Source organism: Chenopodium quinoa, unplaced genomic scaffold (genome assembly GCF_001683475.1).
Source record: "Chenopodium quinoa cultivar QQ74 unplaced genomic scaffold, ASM168347v1, whole genome shotgun sequence".
NCBI classification, from domain to species: domain Eukaryota; kingdom Viridiplantae; phylum Streptophyta; class Magnoliopsida; order Caryophyllales; family Amaranthaceae; genus Chenopodium; species Chenopodium quinoa.
This window is the reverse complement of record NW_018742763.1, coordinates 611734-633060: the sequence shown is the minus strand read 5'-3', so window position 1 is coordinate 633060 and position 21327 is coordinate 611734. Positions and strand designations below refer to the sequence as shown.

General features: G+C 43.1%; 2 protein-coding genes across 2 annotated transcripts; one reads left to right on the top strand and one right to left on the bottom strand.

Annotated features, from left to right (window-relative positions):
* Nucleotides 1–2396: 2396 nt before the first annotated feature.
* Nucleotides 2397–3077, bottom strand: LOC110724374. The gene has a single exon (XM_021903792.1). The coding sequence runs from the start codon at nucleotides 3075–3077 to the stop codon at nucleotides 2397–2399; it is 681 nt and encodes a 226-aa protein (XP_021759484.1).
* Nucleotides 3078–15312: 12235 nt separating this feature from the next.
* On the top strand, nucleotides 15313–19727 carry LOC110724389 (protein NPGR1-like). Its single transcript, XM_021903808.1, has 6 exons — nucleotides 15313–15749; nucleotides 16022–16359; nucleotides 16553–16811; nucleotides 17252–18465; nucleotides 18867–19014; nucleotides 19163–19727. The coding sequence occupies exons 2-6, from the start codon at nucleotides 16132–16134 to the stop codon at nucleotides 19471–19473; spliced, it is 2160 nt and encodes a 719-aa protein (XP_021759500.1). The 5' UTR covers nucleotides 15313–15749; nucleotides 16022–16131; the 3' UTR covers nucleotides 19474–19727.
* The last annotated feature ends 1600 nt before the right edge of the window (nucleotides 19728–21327 follow it).

The window sequence follows — 21327 nt, the reverse complement described above, 5'->3', positions numbered from 1 at the left end:
AGATTTTAGCCACAGTTTTAGTCACACCACCATGTCCTCCACACGGTAGTGAATGGCAATGTTCGAGCACACCCTCAATTTCATGGTCCGGGACACACCTCCGGAATATACCATCCCCACATTGTTTGAATAATAATGGGTCGTCCCAAAAATACCGCCTTACTTCCTTGAAAAACCTCTTCTTTTGCTGAGATGAGTATTGGTATGGGATAATTCCACTAGCTAGGTAATTTGCGAAATCTTCAAACCACGGACTAGGAGAAGAGGCAATAGCCATAAGGGTCTCAACACCCATCTCCTCATTTATCGGAACACTTTCAACTTCATTATGAGGTAATCTAGACAAGTGATCGGCAACATGGTTTTCGGCCCCCTTCTTATCCCTCATTTCAATGTCGAAATCTTGAAGGAGGAGGACCCATCGTATTAGCCTAGGCTTTGCATCCTTCTTGTTCATTAAGTATCGAACCGCAGCATGGTCCGTGTATACTATCACTTTGGAACAAACAAGATAGTGCCGAAACTTGTCCATAGCAAACACAATTGCAAGCATCTCCTTTTCTGTAGTAGTATAATTCTTTTAGGCATCATCCAAGGTTCTACTAGCATAGGAAATAACATGTAGCTTGCCTCCTGCTCTTTGACCTAATGCGGCTCCCACTGCGAAGTCACTAGCATCACACATTAGTTCAAATGGCAAGCTCCAATCTGGAGCTTGCACTATAGGAGCAGATGTGAGAGCTTCCTTGAGCTTATTGAAGGCTCGAAGGCAACTATCATCAAAACAAAAATCTTTATCCTTTGGAAGCAATCCGGTTAAAGGTTTAGATATAGTGGAGAAATCTTTGATAAACCTCCGGTAAAAACCCGCGTGCCCCAAGAAAGCCCTAACTCCCGTAATGGAAGTAGGCGGGGGTAGCTTGGTTATTACCGATACCTTAGCTAGATCAACTTCAATCCCTCTTTTTGATACCTTATGGCTGAGGACAATCCCCTCCTCAACCATAAAATGGCATTTTTCCCAATTCAAAACAAGGCTCGTCTCTTGACATCGCTTCAAGACTTTTTCGAGGTTAAATAAGCACATGTCAAAAGAGGCGCCTACACTGAAATCATCCATGAATACTTCAATTTCATTCTCCAACATTTCAGAGAAAATGGAGGTCATGCATCGATGAAAAGTCGATGGGGCGTTGCATAGGCCGAAGGGCATCCTTCGGTATGCGAATGTCCCATAAGGACAAGTGAAAGTGGTCTTCTCTTGATCCTTAGGGTGGATTGGGATTTGTAAAAATCCCGAGTATCCATCCAAGAAGCAATAGAAGGCATGTTTTGATAACCTTTCCAACATTTGGTCGATGAAAGGGAGAGGGAAGTGATCTTTCTTTGTATTTTTATTCAACTTCCGATAATCAATGCACATTCTCCACCCGGTCACCGTTCGGGTGGAGATGTCCTCTCCCTTCTCATTCTTGAGTATGGTCATGCCACCTTTCTTAGGAACTACGTGAACCGGGCTTACCCATTTGCTATCGGAGATAGCGTAAATAATCCCCGTTTCACGTAGTTTCAAAATCTCCTTTTTTACTACCTTTTTAAGGTTAGGATTTAACCTTCTTTGAGGCTCAATGGAGGTGGCATCATCATTATCAAGATGAATTCGATGCATGCACAACGAAGGGCTAATACCCTTGATATCATCAATGCTATACCCTATCACACTTCTATATTTTCTCAAAACGTCAAGCAATTTTTCCAAATCATGCCCATCAAGGATAGCATTGACAATAACCGGGTATTCCCCTTCATTTCCAAGGTAAGCATATTTCAAAGAGGGGGGGAGGGGTTTGAGTTCTACCTTGGGAGGAGGCTTAGAACTCTCCTCCAATTTCTCCTCTTCTTGTGCTAGCTCTTCATGCTTAGGATCGTTCTCTTCCTCTCTTTTGGCTTCTTCAATAGTCATGACAAACTCCTTTGCCTTGTGAGAGTAGTACTCTTCCTTGCATGTAAGAGCATCAACCATTGGATCTTGAGGGCTCATCATAACCCTTCCCAAACGATCCAACTCCTCACCTACCACATCAACCCTATAACACTTCTCAACCATGGGGGTCTTGAGTAGCTTAGAGAATTCAAAAACAATGTTTTCATCGGCTACTTCACAAGTAATGGTATTGTTTTTTGCAATTAATGAAGGCCCCCAATGTCTTCAATGTTTCCCTTCCAAGAATCAAAGGAGTGTTCTCATCCTTCTCCATATCCATTACAACAAAATCACAAGGTACATAGATGTGTCCCACTTGAATGGGGACATCTTCAATTTCTCCACAAGGCAACTTAACCGATCGGTCGGCTAGTTGAATGGTCTTCCTTGTGGGTATCATCTCAATATTCAATTATTGAGCAATGGACAACGGCATTAGGCTAACACTAGCCCCAAGGTCGGCTAGAGATCCTTTGGGCCCCAAGTTGCCAATCTTGACCGGCAATGTGAAACTTCCGGGGTCTCTTTGCTTCTTTGGCATCTTATGTTGAACAAGCGCACTCACTTGATGTGGAAGTGTAATAAATTCATCCTTGAGCTTCCTTTTGTTCGATAGGATATCTTTGAGGAACTTCGCATAAGATGGCATTTGTGTCACCACTTCAAGGAAAGGTAGGTTGATGTGTAACCCTTTCATCACATCAAGAAACATTGCAAATTTGTCATTCAACCTTCGCTCCGCAACCCTCCCGAGATAAGTTACCGGATTATCATACTTGCTAGTGTCAATGGGGTCCTTACCCTTGGACTTCTTGTCTCCAACTTCTTTCTCAACATTTACCTCCTCATCTCCCTTCTTATCTTCCCCTTCCTTCTCTACCTCCTCACTCCCTTTTGGGCCCTCATAAGAAGCTCCCGATCTTAAGGTGATCGCCTTGCATGTGTCGGGTTGTTTGAGGTTGTGGGATGGGTTTGTGTTTGGTTGTCCGGGTAGTTTAGAAGAAGAGTTAAAGGAAGAATTTTCGGCCACTTGAGCTAATTGAGAATCAACCATCTTGTTGTGAGCCTTAAGCTCTTGGATTTGTTGATTCATGGCTTGGAGTTGTTGGAGAATTTGGGTTTGAGTAGAATCAGGTTGAAACACTTGCTCTTGACTCCTTTGAGTTGCTTGATTTTGATTTTGGTATTGGTGTTAGCTATTTTGTTGATGGTTCCTTGGGTAGTTTCCTTTTGGGTTTTGGTTTTGGTATGTAGGAGGGTTGTGGTTTTGGTATTGTGGGTTGGAATTGTATGGTTGTTAAGCTTGTTGGTTCCATTGTTGGGGTTGGTTTGCAAATCCGGGTGGTGGTTTTCTCCAAGCTACTCCTCCACCACTTCCCCTATACCCATCTTTCCTTGTGTTGTAAGCCGCGACATGCTCCGGGCTCAAACCTCCACAATAAGATGTATCGTGGTTTGTACCACCATAATTTTGACAAGAGAAAGAGTTAACTTGGGAGAAGCTTGCACCACTATTGATATTTGTATTCAACTTTGCAAGCCCTTTTGTCAACGCCTCAATTTGATGTTGTAATTGATCAACTTTCTCCAACTCATACTTTCCACCCTTTCTAGGTGCATTCCTCCTTCTACTTCCCTAAGAATAGTTCTTCACCACCTCTTCAATTGTTGCTTCAACTTGGTTTTGAGGGACTTTGATCAATTGTCCACCCGCCCCTGCGTCCAAGTTGGCTCTAGACATTGGCTCCAATCCATCGTAGAAGAATCTCATGAGTAGGCTTTGATTGTATTCATGGTGAGGACATGCTTGCACCAACTCTTTAAACCTCTCCCAAGCTTCACTAAGGCTTTCCTCCGCCTCTTGTTCAAAAGATGCAATCTTCCTCCTCATATCGGCGGTTTTCTCTTCGGAGATGAACCTTTTCAAGAATTCTTGGACAATTTCCCTCCATGTTGTGAGAGAATTAGGCTTGACTTGCTTGAGCCACTTCTTTGCTCTCCCCGCAAGAGACTTTCGGAATAGGTGCATCCGAATGTATTCTTGAGAAACTTGGTTGGTTTGTATCATGGCACAAAGCTCAAGAAATCTATCAAGATGCTCAATGGGGTCTTCACTTGGAGAACCCGAAAATTGCTCCGCTTGTACCATTCTTGTATATTGAGGATGGATGGTGAAGTTAGTTTTCGTGGCAGGTAGCAATATCCCACGGGTGAGCTCATAATCCTCCGGATTACCGAACTCACGAAATAAAACGTCCGCCTGTTGCCCAGCCATTTCTTCACCTTGAGAGTGTGAAGAGCAAGAATCACTCTCACTATAAAAAATAGCTCCAAAACCTCTTCCTTCTTCTTGATAAAGTCTACGGACTTTTCTCAAGGTACGGTCTATTTCGTGATCAATGTAGTGAGAAGGTGGTCCTTGAGATCTCCTTTGCATCCACCAACGCTAAGCAAACGATTAGAAATGACTAGCACAATGGACAAAAACAAAAGAAAATAAAATTCTAAAATAACACAAAAGCAAAACAAAATTGACCATTTCCCCGGCAACGGCGCCAAAATTTGATGAGGAACGAAATGTCGTCGTCAATACACTTTCCTATCAAATTAATCCTAGATTACCTAAATGAGTATAGAGGCAAGCAAGGGTCGAGATCCACGGAGAAACGGGAGATTGCAACGCTAAGTGCTAACAATAGAGTTTTAAAAGAGGTGTATATGAATAAGAGTGGTGGAAAACAAGACAATAAATAAACTAAGGCTACCAAAATTACTCTAACAATTAACAAATACTAATAAGTATTGGAAACTATGAGATTAAAAACGCTAGGGGGATCGGGGAACATCAAACTTGGAGATTAAGAGCTAAACACATAGATAATCAAGGATTCGCAACCAAGGGAGAAAGGATCCTACTTAACACAATTCATTCCCATGCAATTGATTAAGCAATGTATACACCACGATCTATCCTAACATGATCACTCCCACGCATCAATTAGGACATGTAATAATATAGTCAATGGTGCACATCATCAACCATATAACAATAAGCTCAAGTTCATACAACAAGGGTTTAAATCCCCAAAAATCAAGTATTCAATCAAATAGCAACCAAGTCATCCATTCCCCTTCCCTAGCTAAAAGTCTAGCCTAGGAGAGAGAAACTACTCATATCAACAATACCCAAAATATTGTCCATAATCAAAATCATCAACATAACAATCAAAAATACTTGAAATATGTAAATAAACCAAAATAAAAGGGATTAAGATAGAAAGAGCTCACAAAGCTTCAATCTTGTATTGAAATAAGAAAATGGGTCTTTGAACCTTCAATGGTGAACCATCAAAAATCCAATAGATTGCTCCAATATTGATTACAAGGATGATCAAAGCACAAATCTTGATTAAAGATTAAAGTTTGGGTGATAAAAGACTAAGAATCTGAATTTTCTCTCTCTAAAACTTATACAAGCATCAATGGAGGCTATTCTCTCTCTAGAAATGTTCTAAGCATATTACCCTAAATGGAATAGCTTCCTTCATTCCCTTTTCAAATCAGCTTTTAAGTAAGGAAATAAAAACGGGCTAGGCTGACGGCGTGCGCGTCCGCTACAGTTCTTTGCGCGCCCGCGCAGGATGATGTGCGCGCCCTCTACAAATATATGCGTGCCCGCAAAGTATATTGCGCGCCCTCTACTGAGCGCGCTTGTCATCTACAGAAATTTGCCTTCTTTCTTCAAGAGTTCAAGCTAATCTGCGCGCCCTCTCCAGGAATCATCGCGCCCGCGCAGGATGAGTAGCGCTTTACATCCTGATTTGTCCTTGAATGCGCGCCCTCTCCCTTGGGTTGCGCGCCCACGGAGAGCGAGAGAGAGGGCTCTTCTGAGCGCACAGCCTGATTAAAGCTCCTCACTTGATTTGCTATTGAAACCGGCTCTCGAAACTATCCCGAACTTTCTTCTACTTCACGTATCGATTGGTTTACCTCTGCAAAACACAGGAAAACACCCAAAAACAGCACAAAAAGGTAAAGTAGAAGGGAAGTACGAGGGAAATAGCATTGTTGTGCAATATATGGAGAAGCGCGGTAAAATAGGGCTAAACAAGCGATAAATGGAGGGAAAGGATAGGAAAAAGGATCCCGATTAGTGGCATAAAAGCCACTTATCAGCTCACTCCCTTTTGGGCCCTCATAAGAAGCTCCCGATCTTAAGGTGATCGCCTTGCATGTGTCGGGTTGTTTGAGGTTGTGGGATGGGTTTGTGTTTGGTTGTCCGGGTAGTTTAGAAGAAGAGTTTAAGGAAGAATTTTCGGCCACTTGAGCTAATTGAGAATCAACCATCTTGTTGTGAGCCTTAAGCTCTTGGATTTGTTGATTCATGGCTTGGAATTGTTGGAGAATTTGGGTTTGAGTAGAATCAGGTTGAAACACTTGCTCTTGACTCCTTTGAGTTGCTTGATTTTGATTTTGGTATTGGTGTTAGCTATTTTGTTGATGGTTCCTTGGGTAGTTTCCTTTTGGGTTTTGGTTTTGGTATGTAGTAGGGTTGTGGTTTTGGTATTGTGGGTTGGAATTGTATGGTTGTTAAGCTTGTTGGTTCCATTGTTGGGGTTGGTTTGCAAATCCGGGTGGTGGTTTTCTCCAAGCTACTCCTCCACCACTTCCCCTATACCCATCTTTCCTTGTGTTGTAAGCCGCGACATGCTCCGGGCTCAAACCTCCACAATAAGATGTATCGTGGTTTGTACCACCATAATTTTGACAAGAGAAAGAGTTAACTTGGGAGAAGCTTGCACCACTATTGATATTTGTATTCAACTTTGCAAGCCCTTTTGTCAACGCCTCAATTTGATGTTGTAATTGATCAACTTTCTCCAACTCATACTTTCCACCCTTTCTAGGTGCATTCCTCCTTCTACTTCCCTAAGAATAGTTCTTCACCACCTCTTCAATTGTTGCTTCAACTTGGTTTTGAGGGACTTTGATCAATTGTCCACCCGCCCCTGCGTCCAAGTTGGCTCTAGACATTGGCTCCAATCCATCGTAGAAGAATCTCATGAGTAGGCTTTGATTGTATTCATGGTGAGGACATGCTTGCACCAACTCTTTAAACCTCTCCCAAGCTTCACTAAGGCTTTCCTCCGCCTCTTGTTCAAAAGATGCAATCTTCCTCCTCATATCGGCGGTTTTCTCTTCGGAGATGAACCTTTTCAAGAATTCTTGGACAATTTCCCTCCATGTTGTGAGAGAATTAGGCTTGACTTGCTTGAGCCACTTCTTTGCTCTCCCCGCAAGAGACTTTCGGAATAGGTGCATCCGAATGTATTCTTGAGAAACTTGGTTGGTTTGTATCATGGCACAAAGCTCAAGAAATCTATCAAGATGCTCAATGGGTTCTTCACTTGGAGAACCCGAAAATTGCTCCGCTTGTACCATTCTTGTATATTGAGGATGGATGGTGAAGTTAGTTTTCGTGGCAGGTAGCAATATCCCACGGGTGAGCTCATAATCCTCCGGATTACCGAACTCACGAAATAAAACGTCCGCCTGTTGCCCAGCCATTTCTTCACCTTGAGAGTGTGAAGAGCAAGAATCACTCTCACTATAAAAAATAGCTCCAAAACCTCTTCCTTCTTCTTGATAAAGTCTACGGACTTTTCTCAAGGTACGGTCTATTTCGTGATCAATGTAGTGAGAAGGTGGTCCTTGAGATCTCCTTTGCATCCACCAACGCTAAGCAAACGATTAGAAATGACTAGCACAATGGACAAAAACAAAAGAAAATAAAATTCTAAAATAACACAAAAGCAAAACAAAATTGACCATTTCCCCGGCAACGGCGCCAAAATTTGATGAGGAACGAAATGTCGTCGTCAATACACTTTCCTATCAAATTAATCCTAGATTACCTAAATGAGTATAGAGGCAAGCAAGGGTCGAGATCCACGGAGAAACGGGAGATTGCAACGCTAAGTGCTAACAATAGAGTTTTAAAAGAGGTGTATATGAATAAGAGTGGTGGAAAACAAGACAATAAATAAACTAAGGCTACCAAAATTACTCTAACAATTAACAAATACTAATAAGTATTGGAAACTATGAGATTAAAAACGCTAGGGGGATCGGGGAACATCAAACTTGGAGATTAAGAGCTAAACACATAGATAATCAAGGATTCGCAACCAAGGGAGAAAGGATCCTACTTAACACAATTCATTCCCATGCAATTGATTAAGCAATGTATAAACCACGATCTATCCTAACATGATCACTCCCACGCATCAATTAGGACATGTAATAATATAGTCAATGGTGCACATCATCAACCATATAACAATAAGCTCAAGTTCATACAACAAGGGTTTAAATCCCCAAAAATCAAGTATTCAATCAAATAGCAACCAAGTCATCCATTCCCCTTCCCTAGCTAAAAGTCTAGCCTAGGAGAGAGAAACTACTCATATCAACAATACCCAAAATATTGTCCATAATCAAAATCATCAACATAACAATCAAAAATACTTGAAATATGTAAATAAACCAAAATAAAAGGGATTAAGATAGAAAGAGCTCACAAAGCTTCAATCTTGTATTGAAATAAGAAAATGGGTCTTTGAACCTTCAATGGTGAACCATCAAAAATCCAATAGATTGCTCCAATATTGATTACAAGGATGATCAAAGCACAAATCTTGATTAAAGATTAAAGTTTGGGTGATAAAAGACTAAGAACCTGAATTTTCTCTCTCTAAAACTTATACAAGCATCAATGGAGGATATTCTCTCTCTAGAAATGTTCTAAGCATATTACCCTAAATGGAATAGCTTCCTTCATTCCCTTTTCAAATCAGCTTTTAAGTAAGGAAAAAAAAACGGGCTAGGCTGACGGCGTACGCGTCCGCTACAGTTCTTTGCGCGCCCGCGCAGGATGATGTGCGCGCCCTCTACAAATATATGCGTGCCCGCAAAGTATATTGCGCGCCCTCTACTGAGCGCGCTTGGCATCTACAGAAATTTGCCTTCTTTCTTCAAGAGTTCAAGCTAATCTGCGCGCCCTCTCCAGGAATCATCGCGCCCGCGCAGGATGAGTAGCGCTTTACATCCTGATTTGTCCTTGAATGCGCACCCTCTCCCTTGTGTTGCGCGCCCACGCAGAGCAAGAGAGAGGGCTCTTCTGAGCGCACAGCCTGATTAAAGCTCCTCACTTGATTTGCTATTGAAACCGGCTCTCGAAACTATCCCGAACTTTCTTCTACTTCACGTATCGATTGGTTTACCTGCAAAACACAGGAAAACACCCAAAAACAGCACAAAAAGGTAAAGTAGAAGGGAAGTACGAGGGAAATAGCATTGTTGTGCAATATATGGAGAAGCGCGGTAAAATAGGGCTAAACAAGCGATAAATGGAGGGAAAGGATAGGAAAAAGGATCCCGATTAGTGGCATAAAAGCCACTTATCAGCTTTGCAGAAGAAGCAAAGGACATGTTGCCAACAGAAAAAACGCCTTCCAAGAAGGCTTCAGACATTCGTAAGGAAAATCTGGAGAAAAAGCTTGCTGCCTAGGCGGCTAAGAAGGTTAGACCGTCTAACTTATCTTTGACTTATTTGCTTTACTTTCCTTTTTTGCTTGTTTTTTCGTCTGACCCTTTGTTGCTTCGTTTCAGGATGGGAGCAAAGCTCCCTACTCCCTACAGAAGCAGATTCGGCCGAGACCGACTGTAGTGGAGCCTACATCTAAGGTGCAGAAAACCACATCCACCGTCGGCACTCTACCGACGGTAAATCAATAAAGACCCCAGGCGGGTCTACTGCTGAAGCTGTGGCCTCAAAAAAGGTCACACCAATAAGGACCACAACCGGTCCATCAACTAACGGAGGCCAGAGAGGTCTCCAACAACAAGGTACAAATCCTTTCAACCTCACGCTGCTTGACCTGCCCATGCGGGTTGTCTTATTCTCAGTCTCAGCCGGGAGATTCTCCGATCAACCGGCAATCCATAGGCGGAGCATATGCAGCTTTCTCACCGTCTGTTTCTGGGACATATAATTCCCCTCGCTGGCCGGATGCAGCTTAGTATGCCCGAGCCATGCTGAAAGGCGTCCCCCGGGACGAGAAGGAGGTGATCCTTAGGTTCAACACCTTCAATGCCGACCCTGTAATGGTTGAGCTAGCTGATGTAAGCTTGAAGTACCCACCCGACATATTATTTGATGTATGCACATCCGGTTTTTCTACTAACACCGGTTGTATTGTTGCAGGCACTGCTGCGCGTGGAAGGGCTCAAAAAGGCCTACATACGCATATACTAAGAGGTAAGGAGAGCCAAACGGTCTGCAGATGACGCACATAATGTTGCTGAATATTCAATGATTATGCATGACTTAGAAACTAAATCTATAATCATGCGACAGGCGAACCAGGTCAAGACCCTCCAGAAGGCCCTCAATGAGTCCAAGGTCAAATTGGACAATCTTCAGACGGCGCTAGACAATGCCGAGAAGGAGCTCAAGGATCATGAGGAGCCCCTCAAGCGGTTGGATCAGGTGGAGAAGGCCAGCAACAACCTGCGAAAAGAGAATGACCGCCTGAAAAAAGATGTGGCTGCTGCAAAGGACAACTTCCAGGTTTTGTATTTCAGCAGCCCATTTGATCATTTTACCGGATGACTCTATGGTGGTCATTGGGCGCTTGAGCGGCTGATCAGTGTATACAGTTACTAGATGAGCCACGAAGTACGGCTTCAACTGCTTGACTGCTTTGTAGAGAGCCAACCCAAATTTTTCAATCATAGGGTACCGGAGCTCAACATTTCTTAGGACATGACTGATGAAATACACCGGGAGTTGATTGTCGTCTCTCTCAGCAAGGAGAACAACACTAAGGGAGTGATCTGAGACGGCTAGGTACATGTAGAGAACCTCCTGGGGCAGGGGGCTCACTAGCCTTGGTAAAGAATACAGATGCTGCTTGAGCTTCTAAAATGCCGCCTCAACCTCTTCTCCCCATTCAAACCTTGACCTCTTCCTAATTGCTTGGAAGAAATAGAGGCATTTGTCGCCAGACCGGCTGAGGAACCTCCCCAATGCCGCCAGGCAACCGGTGAGTTTTTGGACTTCTCTTACAGTGCGGGGTGACTGCATGTTAATTACCGCCTGTACCTTTTCCGGATTAGCCTCAATCCCCCTTTGGTCAATCAGAAATCCGAGAAACTTCCCAGACTCAACACCAAAGACACACTTCTTAGGGTTAAGCATGAACTTGTGTCGCCTGAGTGTGGTGAACGCTTCTCGGAGGTCAGCTAGGTGATCCGTCTATAGCTTGGATTTGACTATCAAGTCATCGATATACGCCTCTGCATTCTTGCCTATCTGATGGCGGAAAACTGTGTTTATCATTCGTTGAAATATAGCAAGCGCATTCTTCAACCCAAATGGCATCACTTTTTAACAGAGTAGCCCCTAATCAGTGACGAACGCCGTCTTTTCTTGATCTTTTTTCCAGAGGGGTATCTAATGGAAGCCTGAGTAGGCGTCCATGAAGCTCATCAGAGCATGACCGGCTGTAGAGTCGACCAGGCTGTCGATCTGTGGGAGCGAGTAACTATCCTTTGGACATGCTCTGTTCAGATCTGTGTAGTCTACACACATCCGCCAGGTACCATTCGGCTTTTTAACCAGGACAACGTTTGCTACCCAATCCGGGTAGTAGAATTGTCGGATGAACCAAGCATCTAACAGCTTCTTGACCTCGGCGGGTGTCGCCTGAGATCTCTCCTCGCCATGATTTCTCTTTTTCTGCCTAACCGGCTTCTTTTTCGGATCAACGACGAGCTTGTAGACAGCTAGATCCGGGCTTACGCCTAGCATCTCTTCCACTTCAACGGAAAAAATGTCTTTGAATTCCTTCAGCAGTTGGAGCAAGTCTACCCCCAACACTGTAAAAGCAAACGTCCCAACCTTGACGGTTTTGTCAGGCCGGCTGTCGTCCAGGACGACATCAACGCTCTCACTGGCCGGTTGGGGTCGAAAGTCATCCGACCTCTCTCCGGCAAGTGATTGCTATTGTTTTTCTTTTTTAACGGGTGCTAGTTGGTCCGCCTTTCTTTTCTTATCGGCTGCCCTTGGAGCCGGGACTGCGGGATCACAGTTATCAACATCTATGGGATCGCCATGACCGGCTGTACCCATAGTTGGTTTGACGTTAGAGAGGTAGCATTCCCTAGCCATCTTCTGGTCCCCGTTTAGGGAACCGACTGTACCATCATCCTTCTTAAATTTGACCAGCATAAGAGATGGGATGATCACAGCCTTGGATTCGTTGAGGCTCGGTCGGCTAAATATCATGTTGTAGGCAGTCAGCTCTTCCACAACCAAAAAATTTACGACCATATGGCGTCCTTGCCCCTTTTCACCCAGCTGGATAGGAAGGTCAATGCTTCCTATCGGATGCACCACTCCTCCCCCAAAGCCGACTAAGGGGTGAGGCGCCCGATTCATGCTACTGGGCTTGTACTTGAACTTTATCAAGCACTGATAGTTGATTAGGTCAGACAAGCTCCCGGTATCTATTAAGATTCGGCCAACTATCTGGTTGGCAACCTTGCATTCGATGACAATGGGGTCATCATGAGGCCGCCTGACCTTGCCCCGGTCCTTTTTAGAAATAAAGACCTCAGGAAAGGTGTCTCTCAACGTCTGGCCCTCATCCACTGAGTTGACCAGCTTCCTGATGTTGTCTTTGGTACCCCGGATGGTTGGGCCTCCGCCGGAAAAACCGCCTGCTATGGTGAAGATTGTCTCTTCATCCGTTTCAGAGTTAGCAGGGCCGGGTTTTGCTGCCCGCCCCTTGTTTGTTTTGGGGTTGCCTTTGGGCTTTGGCAAGTAGGACTTTAGAGCTCCCTCGTCAGCTAGACGATCTAACAGCCGCCTAAGGCTGTAGCAGCCATTAGTGTCATGGCCAACATCCTCATGGTATTGGCAGTACTTGCTCTTATCCCGGCTGTTGGCGAGACTTTTCATGGCGGCCGGTTTCTAGAGGGACAACCGATCCTTGATCTCCATGAGAATGGAGGAGCAGTCCTTTGTGAACTCGTACTTAGGGACGTACGGTTCAGATTTTCTTCTTACCTTCTGGGCCGGCTGATCAGACCAGTCTGCCACCTAGATTCCTTTTCTCTTGTCTTCCTTTTTTGCCGGCTGCTGTGACCGGTTATCTTTTCTGTCAGATTTTAAAAAATCTGACGGTTGCTTTACAGTACAAAGCTCCGTCGCCTGTATATAGACTTCTGCTTCCATTAGTGCCTCTTGGAGGGTTGCTACCCTTTTCCGGACGAGGTCGAACTTGAAGGTCGACCCATTCTTCAGACCCTTGAAGAAGTTTGTGTAAGCAACTTCGTCAGAAAACCCTTGAATCTGAATTCTCATCAGATTGAACCGCTTGACATAGGACCGGAGTCCTTCCTTGTCACCCTGCTGTATTGCCCCAAGATCAAGGCTGGTCTTTTTGGCAAGGATGTTCATTGAGAAGTTTGACGTAAACAAGTACGCCAAAGTTCTGAAGTTGTTTATGCAGCCGGCTGGTAGGTTACCAAACCACTGTTGGGCAATGCCCTTCAAGGTCGCCGGGAAGCATCGACACCAGGCGGCGTCATCCAACCCCTGTAGATACATGAGGTTGGAGTATGCCATTAGGTGGTCTTCCGGGTTGGAGGTACCATCATAGGCACCTACCAACACATTCTTGACCTTGGGCGGCTGTGCCGCCTGAGTTATGTCTGGCGAGAACGCCGTAGGCAGTTCTCCCAAATTTAGCAGACGCAGCTGCCAATCCGTGGGTTGGAACGGCTGCTGCCCATGACCCCCGAAGAGGCCTGGTGTAGAAAAAAGGGATCCACCCGGTACATATGGCGGACCATATTGTCCCAGCTGGATCACTTTGGTCTGTTTCGCGAGACTGACCTCCTTGGTCTGTTTCCGAGTGTCTGACGGAGGAACTGCGGAAGCTGTCAGGGAAGGTCGACGTTGAGGCCGACGCAGACAGCTGCTGATTTCTCTTCTCCTGGAGAAACGTCCGGGCATTAGAGAAGGTTTTCTTGGATCCATCCGACTGTAGGTGTCGGATGGCTTTTCTTTGCTCCGCTTGAGGGAAGCGGAGCCTATTTAAGTCGATCTTGGGCCCCTCCCCCACCTTGGGCTTTGGATGAGAAGTGGGCACACGATCCTTCAAAGCCTTCTTCCCAAAGGGGGAAGGTTTCTTAGCCGGCTGACCCTTCTACGGGATGGCTGACCGGATGAGATTCTTTATCTTGCCTTTGAAACTATTCATGAAGGTCATGAGTTCGTTTTTCGTGACGGGAGCAGATCCCGCTGCTGCATGGGCATCCCCAACCGGCCTACCGGTTGTGTTGCTTGGAGCAGCTTGATCCTCACCTCGTTCCTTCATTTCTTTGGAATGGGTGCGTTTTGTTCTAAAGGACCCGTCCAGGGCCACATAAGTGTCGACTTCATAGTCGTCACCACTTTCATGGTCCGTCTGGACCTCAGGCTCGGCCAATGGCCGTTTGTCCGGATTCGGTGGTACAGTATCAAAAGTCATCTTGGAAGTACTCTCCCCACAGACGGCGCCAAATGTTTCGGGGTTTTCTGAGGTGTCCTGCGGGAGAGTTACGATTCCGAGACTGAGCTGCCGATGCCTGTACCTGCAAGATCACGAAGACTCCGGTTGGTAGGAGCTCCGCCTCCGACGATCAAGTTAGTATACGTACAGGAGGAAAAAGTACGGAAAAGGTAAAGTACTTCTCGCTGATTGGGAGAATTCCGCAATTAATATTGCTCGGTAATTGTGTTTTTATTTATGAATACCCCATTAATGAGGTTTGTCCCACTATTTATAGTGGGACAGACAAGTCCCCCAGGTAGGGTTCCAAGGACACGTGTCAACAGGGGATTGGAGCCCTGTTGACTAATGGTGATACGCCACGTGTCACCAGCCCATTGGGCCACGTGTCTAGGGTATTTTTACCCTAAACACCCAATATACCCCTACCTTTAAACACTTGATTCTTTAGTTTATGTTTACAATCACATGGGCAATTTTGTACTTTTACCTTTCTCTCTTCCTTTTTTTCACTACCAGAAAATTTGTGCCTGACCCTTATGGTGCAATATTAAAAGAATGAGGAAATATACAATATGTTGCCATATGGAGCATGGCCACGGGCCACCCCTACCTACACATACCCATAAGAATTAACACAATGTCCCTTTCCAAAATTTAGAATGGAGTTAATGTTGGCAAATAGCCCAACCATAACCCAAGAAAATCAAACCTAAACCCCATCCGACATTAATACCACTTTCTCTCATCATTCTTAGCAGCAAGACACAGAGAAAAGAAAGAAATAAAATAACCAACTTTTAATTGTGCACAGCAAGATAGCAGAGATCATACTTCACCTGTTGCCTTCGCCAGCCCATAACTCTTTCATACAAGCCACTGCGCGCAAAGGTCAGCGAAACACACTCACAAAAGGTCCCAAAAAAAGACAAAAGTGCGCACTAAACTCAGATCTCCGTAACATTGTTTAGAATCTTATTTTTATGGGTTGTTTCCAATTTTTGCTCTTTTTTCCTGAAAATAAAGTTGGAAAAATACATCCAAATTTAGCTCACATAAACAAACCCCAGATTACTAAGACTGTCTGATAACTGAGAAGATTATCTGTTGGAGAAGTTGCTTTCATGGCAGTGTTTTTGGTGGTAAGTTCGAGAGCATTGTTTTTGGTTTTTTGTATTTGAATTTTATTGCATTTGTTGAAACCTTATTCTTCTATAAACCTTCTGTCTCCTTAGTGTGATTTTGTTGATTAATTTGCTTTGAAATGTGGTTTGATTTTGAGGTCATTTAAGTTTAGAAATGCCTTTTGGATCTTAATTATGTTACTTTTTTAATGTTAAAATTTGTAGGAAGTTGTTTTAATAAGCAAATAAGATCTGAAATTGCCTAACTATCCAAATGCCTATTACTGCAGACTATAAAATGCAGGATAATCTGTTGAGTTATACTTAGTTTGGTACTGGAAAAGTTCAAGATATCTTTGCTCTGGTGTATGGTTGTTTGTGTGTTTTGGAAACGGGAACAATGTTGTGTGCTTGCTCTGGAGAGCAATTCAAATTTGAAGAGCCGGTACCGCGGTCACCGGAGTCATTGGCCACCAGGGATTTCTCGGTCAGCGGCCTCTCGTCAAGGACTGGCGATTTGAAGAGTATTTCTTCAAGGACTACTGGTGATTTGGGGTCAAAATATGAAGATGCTCATGTAGATGAAGTTGAATCCACGTTGAAGGAAGCTCTCTCATTAAACTATGAGGTGCATTTTCAGCATTGTTTTATTGGGCATTTATGTTTTAATTAGGTCTATTTGAACTTTTATTGGGTGCTTTTGGTTTGATTAGGTCTGTTTGATTAGTCATTTTGACAATGCTATAGTCTAGTATTCCCTTTTTTTTTTATAATTTGATTATTTTCACCTGAACTAAAATTGGGTGACCATTTACTATCAGGAAGCTAGAGCATTGCTTGGCAGGATAGAATATCAGAAAGGGAATTTTGATGCTGCTCTACAGCTTTTCCAAGGGATTGGCATTAAGGGATTAAGCCCAAGAATGGTTACTGCTATTTCAGAGCGAACCCGCCCACGAAAACAAAAATCCAAGGGTGATAATTCGCTTGCTGGTGTAATGTCTTGGCATTCTGTCAGCCTTGTCCTTGAAGCCGTTCTACTCAAGTCTAAGGTCTTGGAAGAACTCGGGAAAATTTCAGGTACTTTCTTATGATATTATTAGAAGTGTTGTATTGTTCTTTACAGAATGCATCATGCTTAGGTTTGCTATCATAGAATGTATGAGACGCTGTAGGAATTAATCAATGCTGACTAGTCGTTGCATAAAAATCTTGCGATAATTCGTAGACAGACTCTGTTTGGATGGACACTCAATTGACGTGGTACTTGTATTATTGAATGAGTTTAATCTTTGGTTTAATTCATACAGTAAAAAATATGGATAATTTTATCTCATAAGTACCCCTTTTTTTTTATCACCATCAAATTATCACAGTGAACTATTATCAAAGGGCAAAGGACTTGAAGGATTACATGATAGGATATGGTTAATTTCTGCTTCGTACAATACTTATTGAGGTACAAACCTATCATATGTTATCTAATCTACTGTTCTATGCTGTTCTCGATGATCTACCAGAGGCTGCTAAGGAGTGCAAATTAATTGTGGACATAGTTGAATCTGCATTACCTAATGGTATGCCAGCCAAGATCAGTAAAGACAATAGGATGCAAGAGATGTTTCACAAGGCACTGGAATTGCTTCCTAAACTTTGGAAAGAAGCAGGGTGCCTTGATGAAGCCATTATAGCTTGTCGTCGAGCTCTTGTTAAGCCCTGGAACTTGGATCCTTACAGATTAGCTAGTGGCCAAAAGGAGTTAGCTGCTATGTTGATTTATGGAGGGGTTGAAGTGGGCCTTTCCCCTCAATTACAAATATGGGGTCCAACTACCCCTAGAAGTAATCTCGAAGAAGCAATTCTTTTGCTGTTTATCTTGATTAGAAAAGCATCATGTAATGAAATTGAGTGGGACCCAGAAATCATGGATCATCTCTCTTTTGCATTGTCAATGTGTAATGGTTTCTTGTTTCTCGCTCAGCATGTGGAGCTTGTACTTCCAGGAATCTATGACAGAGCTGAGAGATGGTACCTTCTTGCACTTTGTCATAGTGCTGCAGGCCAGAACGAGGCAGCATTAAATCTAGTGAGGAAGATTACTGGACATTCTGAGTCAAAGCACAAACCCCACATCCCTTCTCTTTTGCTGGGAGCAAAATTGTGCGTGGATGATTTGAAGCATGCTCAAGAAGGAATAGATTATTGTCACAGAGTTTTTGAATTGGCTGCTGACGGAAACAAGCATTTCATGGCTCAAGCTCATAAGTTGTTAGGGTTGTGCTATTCAAATTCTGCCAAAGTATCTACATCTAACTTGGAAAGAGAGATGTATCGGAAGGGGTCACTGAAGTCTCTTAACAAGGCTGCTTGTATTTTAAAGGATGATCCTGAGTTGATGTTCAACCTGGGATTGGAAAATGCTGCTCAAAGAAATCTTGATGCCAGTTTCGGTTACACCAAGCTCTACTCCAATACGATGGTTGGGAATTCGGGGAAAGGGTGGAAGCTATTGGCTCTAGTAGCTTCTGCACAGCAGCAATTTGAAGATGCTGAAGACATAGTTGATATTGCATTGGATGAAACCACCGGCATTGATCAGTTACAACTCTTGAGATTAAAGGCTGTTCTACAGATTGCTCAAGATAATCCCAAGCAAGCTATAGAAAACTACGTACAACTGTTGGCACAGATTCAAGCAGCAAAGAAGCACAATTTTCAGAGTCACAGCCTGGAGGTATGTGCAAATTCTGACGTTTGCTTAAGATTAAGCAGATAACTTAAAAATTAAGATAGCATAAGGCCAATGTCTTTGATTATTATAATTAGGAGTATTATTATAATTAACTTTTTTTTATTTTTTTAAATTTACTTTTTGGGTTTCAAGAGACATTCAAAAACTTGTATCATGCGCCATAATAAGAGGGGGGGGTTGTCCTTTGCAGCATGTGCCACCTACAAGGCTACATGTCAGAACTTGATTCAGGATCGTTGTTATTATATTGGAGTGTCTTTGAGCTTGTGTTTCAACTTCTATCTTATTCAAGTCATCAAGTGGTAGATTCTTTAATCTAGATATAAGAAGTTTTTGTCAGTACTGATGGAGATTTTCTTAATATTCTATTAACCCTTTCATAGGCAACAGAAATGAAAAACCTGGAGATGGAAGCTTGGCAAGATCTGTCAAATTTGTACACAAGGCTTGAGTCTTGGGGAGATGCCGAAATTTGTGTGGAAAGGGCAAAGTCAATCAACTTTTATAGCCCTCAAAGTTGGCATGTAGCAGGTATGTCATGAGAAGTATACGGGTCATTCAGGTTGGGTGAGATAATTTTGGGTCATATTCAGGTGGTGTATCATTCGGTTGGGTCTAGTTCTAAGAAAGACTCCAGAGGAGTTAAAAATCTTTTACTGATATCTTAGATTTCATACAGGTGTGCTGTACAAGGCTCAATCACAATACAAGGAAGCACTCGTTGCTTTCTCTGTCTCACTGTCAATCAGTCCAAATTACGTACCTGGAATAGTTTCAGCTGCGGAAGTGTTCATGGAACTTTGTCCCTCTTCTCTACCTATAGCAAAAGGCTTCTTAACAAATGCCCTACAATTAGAACCAACAAACCATGATGCTTGGTTGCACTTGGGCTTGATTCTTAAAAAAGAAGGTTTGATATTGCAGGCCGCTGATTGTTTCCAAGCTGCTTGCGAACTGAAGTCCACAGCGCCCATTCAACCATTCTCATAAAGCTTTTTTAGAGAGGCTTCTGACATTTTATCCATGGCAGGAAAGCTAATTTACCCGGATCCTTTGAGTTAATATTAAATCTATGTATTATATCCAATCTGTCATGTTATAGTTTGTATTTCACCCGATGCTTCTGTACAGAGCTGAAATTCTATCTGGGCTAAATAGTAGCTCAAAATTTGGAGCTACATTGCCCGTATGCTCTCTTGTAAGGTGTAATCTGTCCCGTATGATTCACTACTTTTTTTGTTGTATGAAGTAGATCATTTACTTAAAATCTTTCTGTTTTCCTACAACTGGAATTAACCCAACTTAGGGTACATTGTTTCAAATTTCATCTTATGCTGGACCATATAAAATTTAAGATTGTATCTCAAATTTAACCAACTTTGACGGAATGTGGTTGACTACTTGACTGCACTTTTGTGATTGTACTCATTTCTCATTTTAGGCAAGTTTATGTAACTTCAAACCCTCAGCTAAGGGTGCCCTTGGTTGTGAAGTCGTGTTAACCATAGGGAACAAATCGATAGATACGATTTAGTACCCGTTCACACCAAATATCGATTTTAAGTCAAATGACGTGACAAGTCATTCTTACTCTTGAATTGTTTAAAATATTTTATTGTGTTGCCTTATAACACATTATAGAGTATTTCCAAACGCCTAAAAGCTACAAGATGATTCTCATCATATATTCATATCTACTAAATTTGCTTAGTTAAACTTTGATAAATTTCATGAAACCAATATTTAGGTCTATTTTTACTAATATAATATTATATACTCCCTCTATTTTCTTTTATATGCATCACTTTAATATGTGCATTCAATATTTAGGTCTTTTGTTACTTATATAATATAGCTGTCAATTCGGGTAAACGGGTCGGATTTAGGTTGGGTTAGTATGGGTCAGGTCAACTCAGGTCGGGTTAATTCGAGTTAATGTCGTCATCTATGCGGGTCGGGTTCAGGTTGGGACATGCTTGAGTCAGGTCACGTCAGGTCGAGTTTAGGTCGGGTTACATTCGTGTCGGGTGAATAAAAGGTTGGGTTTTAAACGAGTTAGGGTCATTCTCGGGTTCGAGTCGAGTTTGGTTTAAGTCAATAATTTGCGAGTTATAATCAGGTCGGTTCATTTTCAAGTGGGGTCATGTTTGGGTTTGGGTCTCAAATATTAGGTTAATCTTATTGGGTTTCGTAGTGTCCGACACTACACGGAAGAGAAACCCGCCCATGACCCGCCCACTAATTATAGCAACTAAACATGCAATCACATAATTAAATAACAAAAGAGAGAGAAATAGAAAAGACGATCTTACCCTTGAAGCGTGCTTCGCTCGATAATGAGCTCTTGAAAGCTTAACCTCGGAAGTGTGAAGGCCTCTGATGGCTCGCACCCTCGACCCGAGCCGAGCGGTCTTTATCCCAAAGGTTAGTCGGGACTTGACCAAATAAAAACTAGAGTATTACGAACTTAAAGGTTTTCTCACTTAATAGGAGATGCCTTATTGAGTTCAAATCAAGTGATTTTTCCCAAACCCAAAACTTGGGTATTTATAGGGAAGGGAGCCTTGATCTCCCTTCTCCCATCAATGTGGGAGAATTGCATTTTTCCCTCAATTTATTTAAATCAAAAACAAAATAAAATGCAAATCAATCAACAAGCTCCAAGTGTCATATGGAGAGCAAGGGTAGGTGAGGACCACCAAAAGGGGGGGGGGGACTAAAACTCCTTGCTCCCCAAGCCAAACACCAAGACCGGTCCCCAAATTTGACCGGTGCTGATCTCGCCACATGGCTGGCTGGCAGCCTGCCTTGGCTGCCAAGGCTGCCAGCTGGCGCCTAGCACCA

Excerpts from the sequence above, each read along its gene's own strand:
- LOC110724374 (XM_021903792.1), bottom strand. The coding sequence starts at position 3,077 with ATGAATCAACAAATCCAAGAGCTTAAGGCTCACAACAAGATGGTTGAT.
- LOC110724389 (XM_021903808.1), top strand. The coding sequence starts at position 16,132 with ATGTTGTGTGCTTGCTCTGGAGAGCAATTCAAATTTGAAGAGCCGGTA. Across the intron at positions 16,812-17,251 it reads AGAACTCGGGAAAATTTCAG|AGGCTGCTAAGGAGTGCAAA; the intron begins GTACTTTCTTAT and ends ATGATCTACCAG. Across the intron at positions 19,015-19,162 it reads TCAAAGTTGGCATGTAGCAG|GTGTGCTGTACAAGGCTCAA; the intron begins GTATGTCATGAG and ends GATTTCATACAG.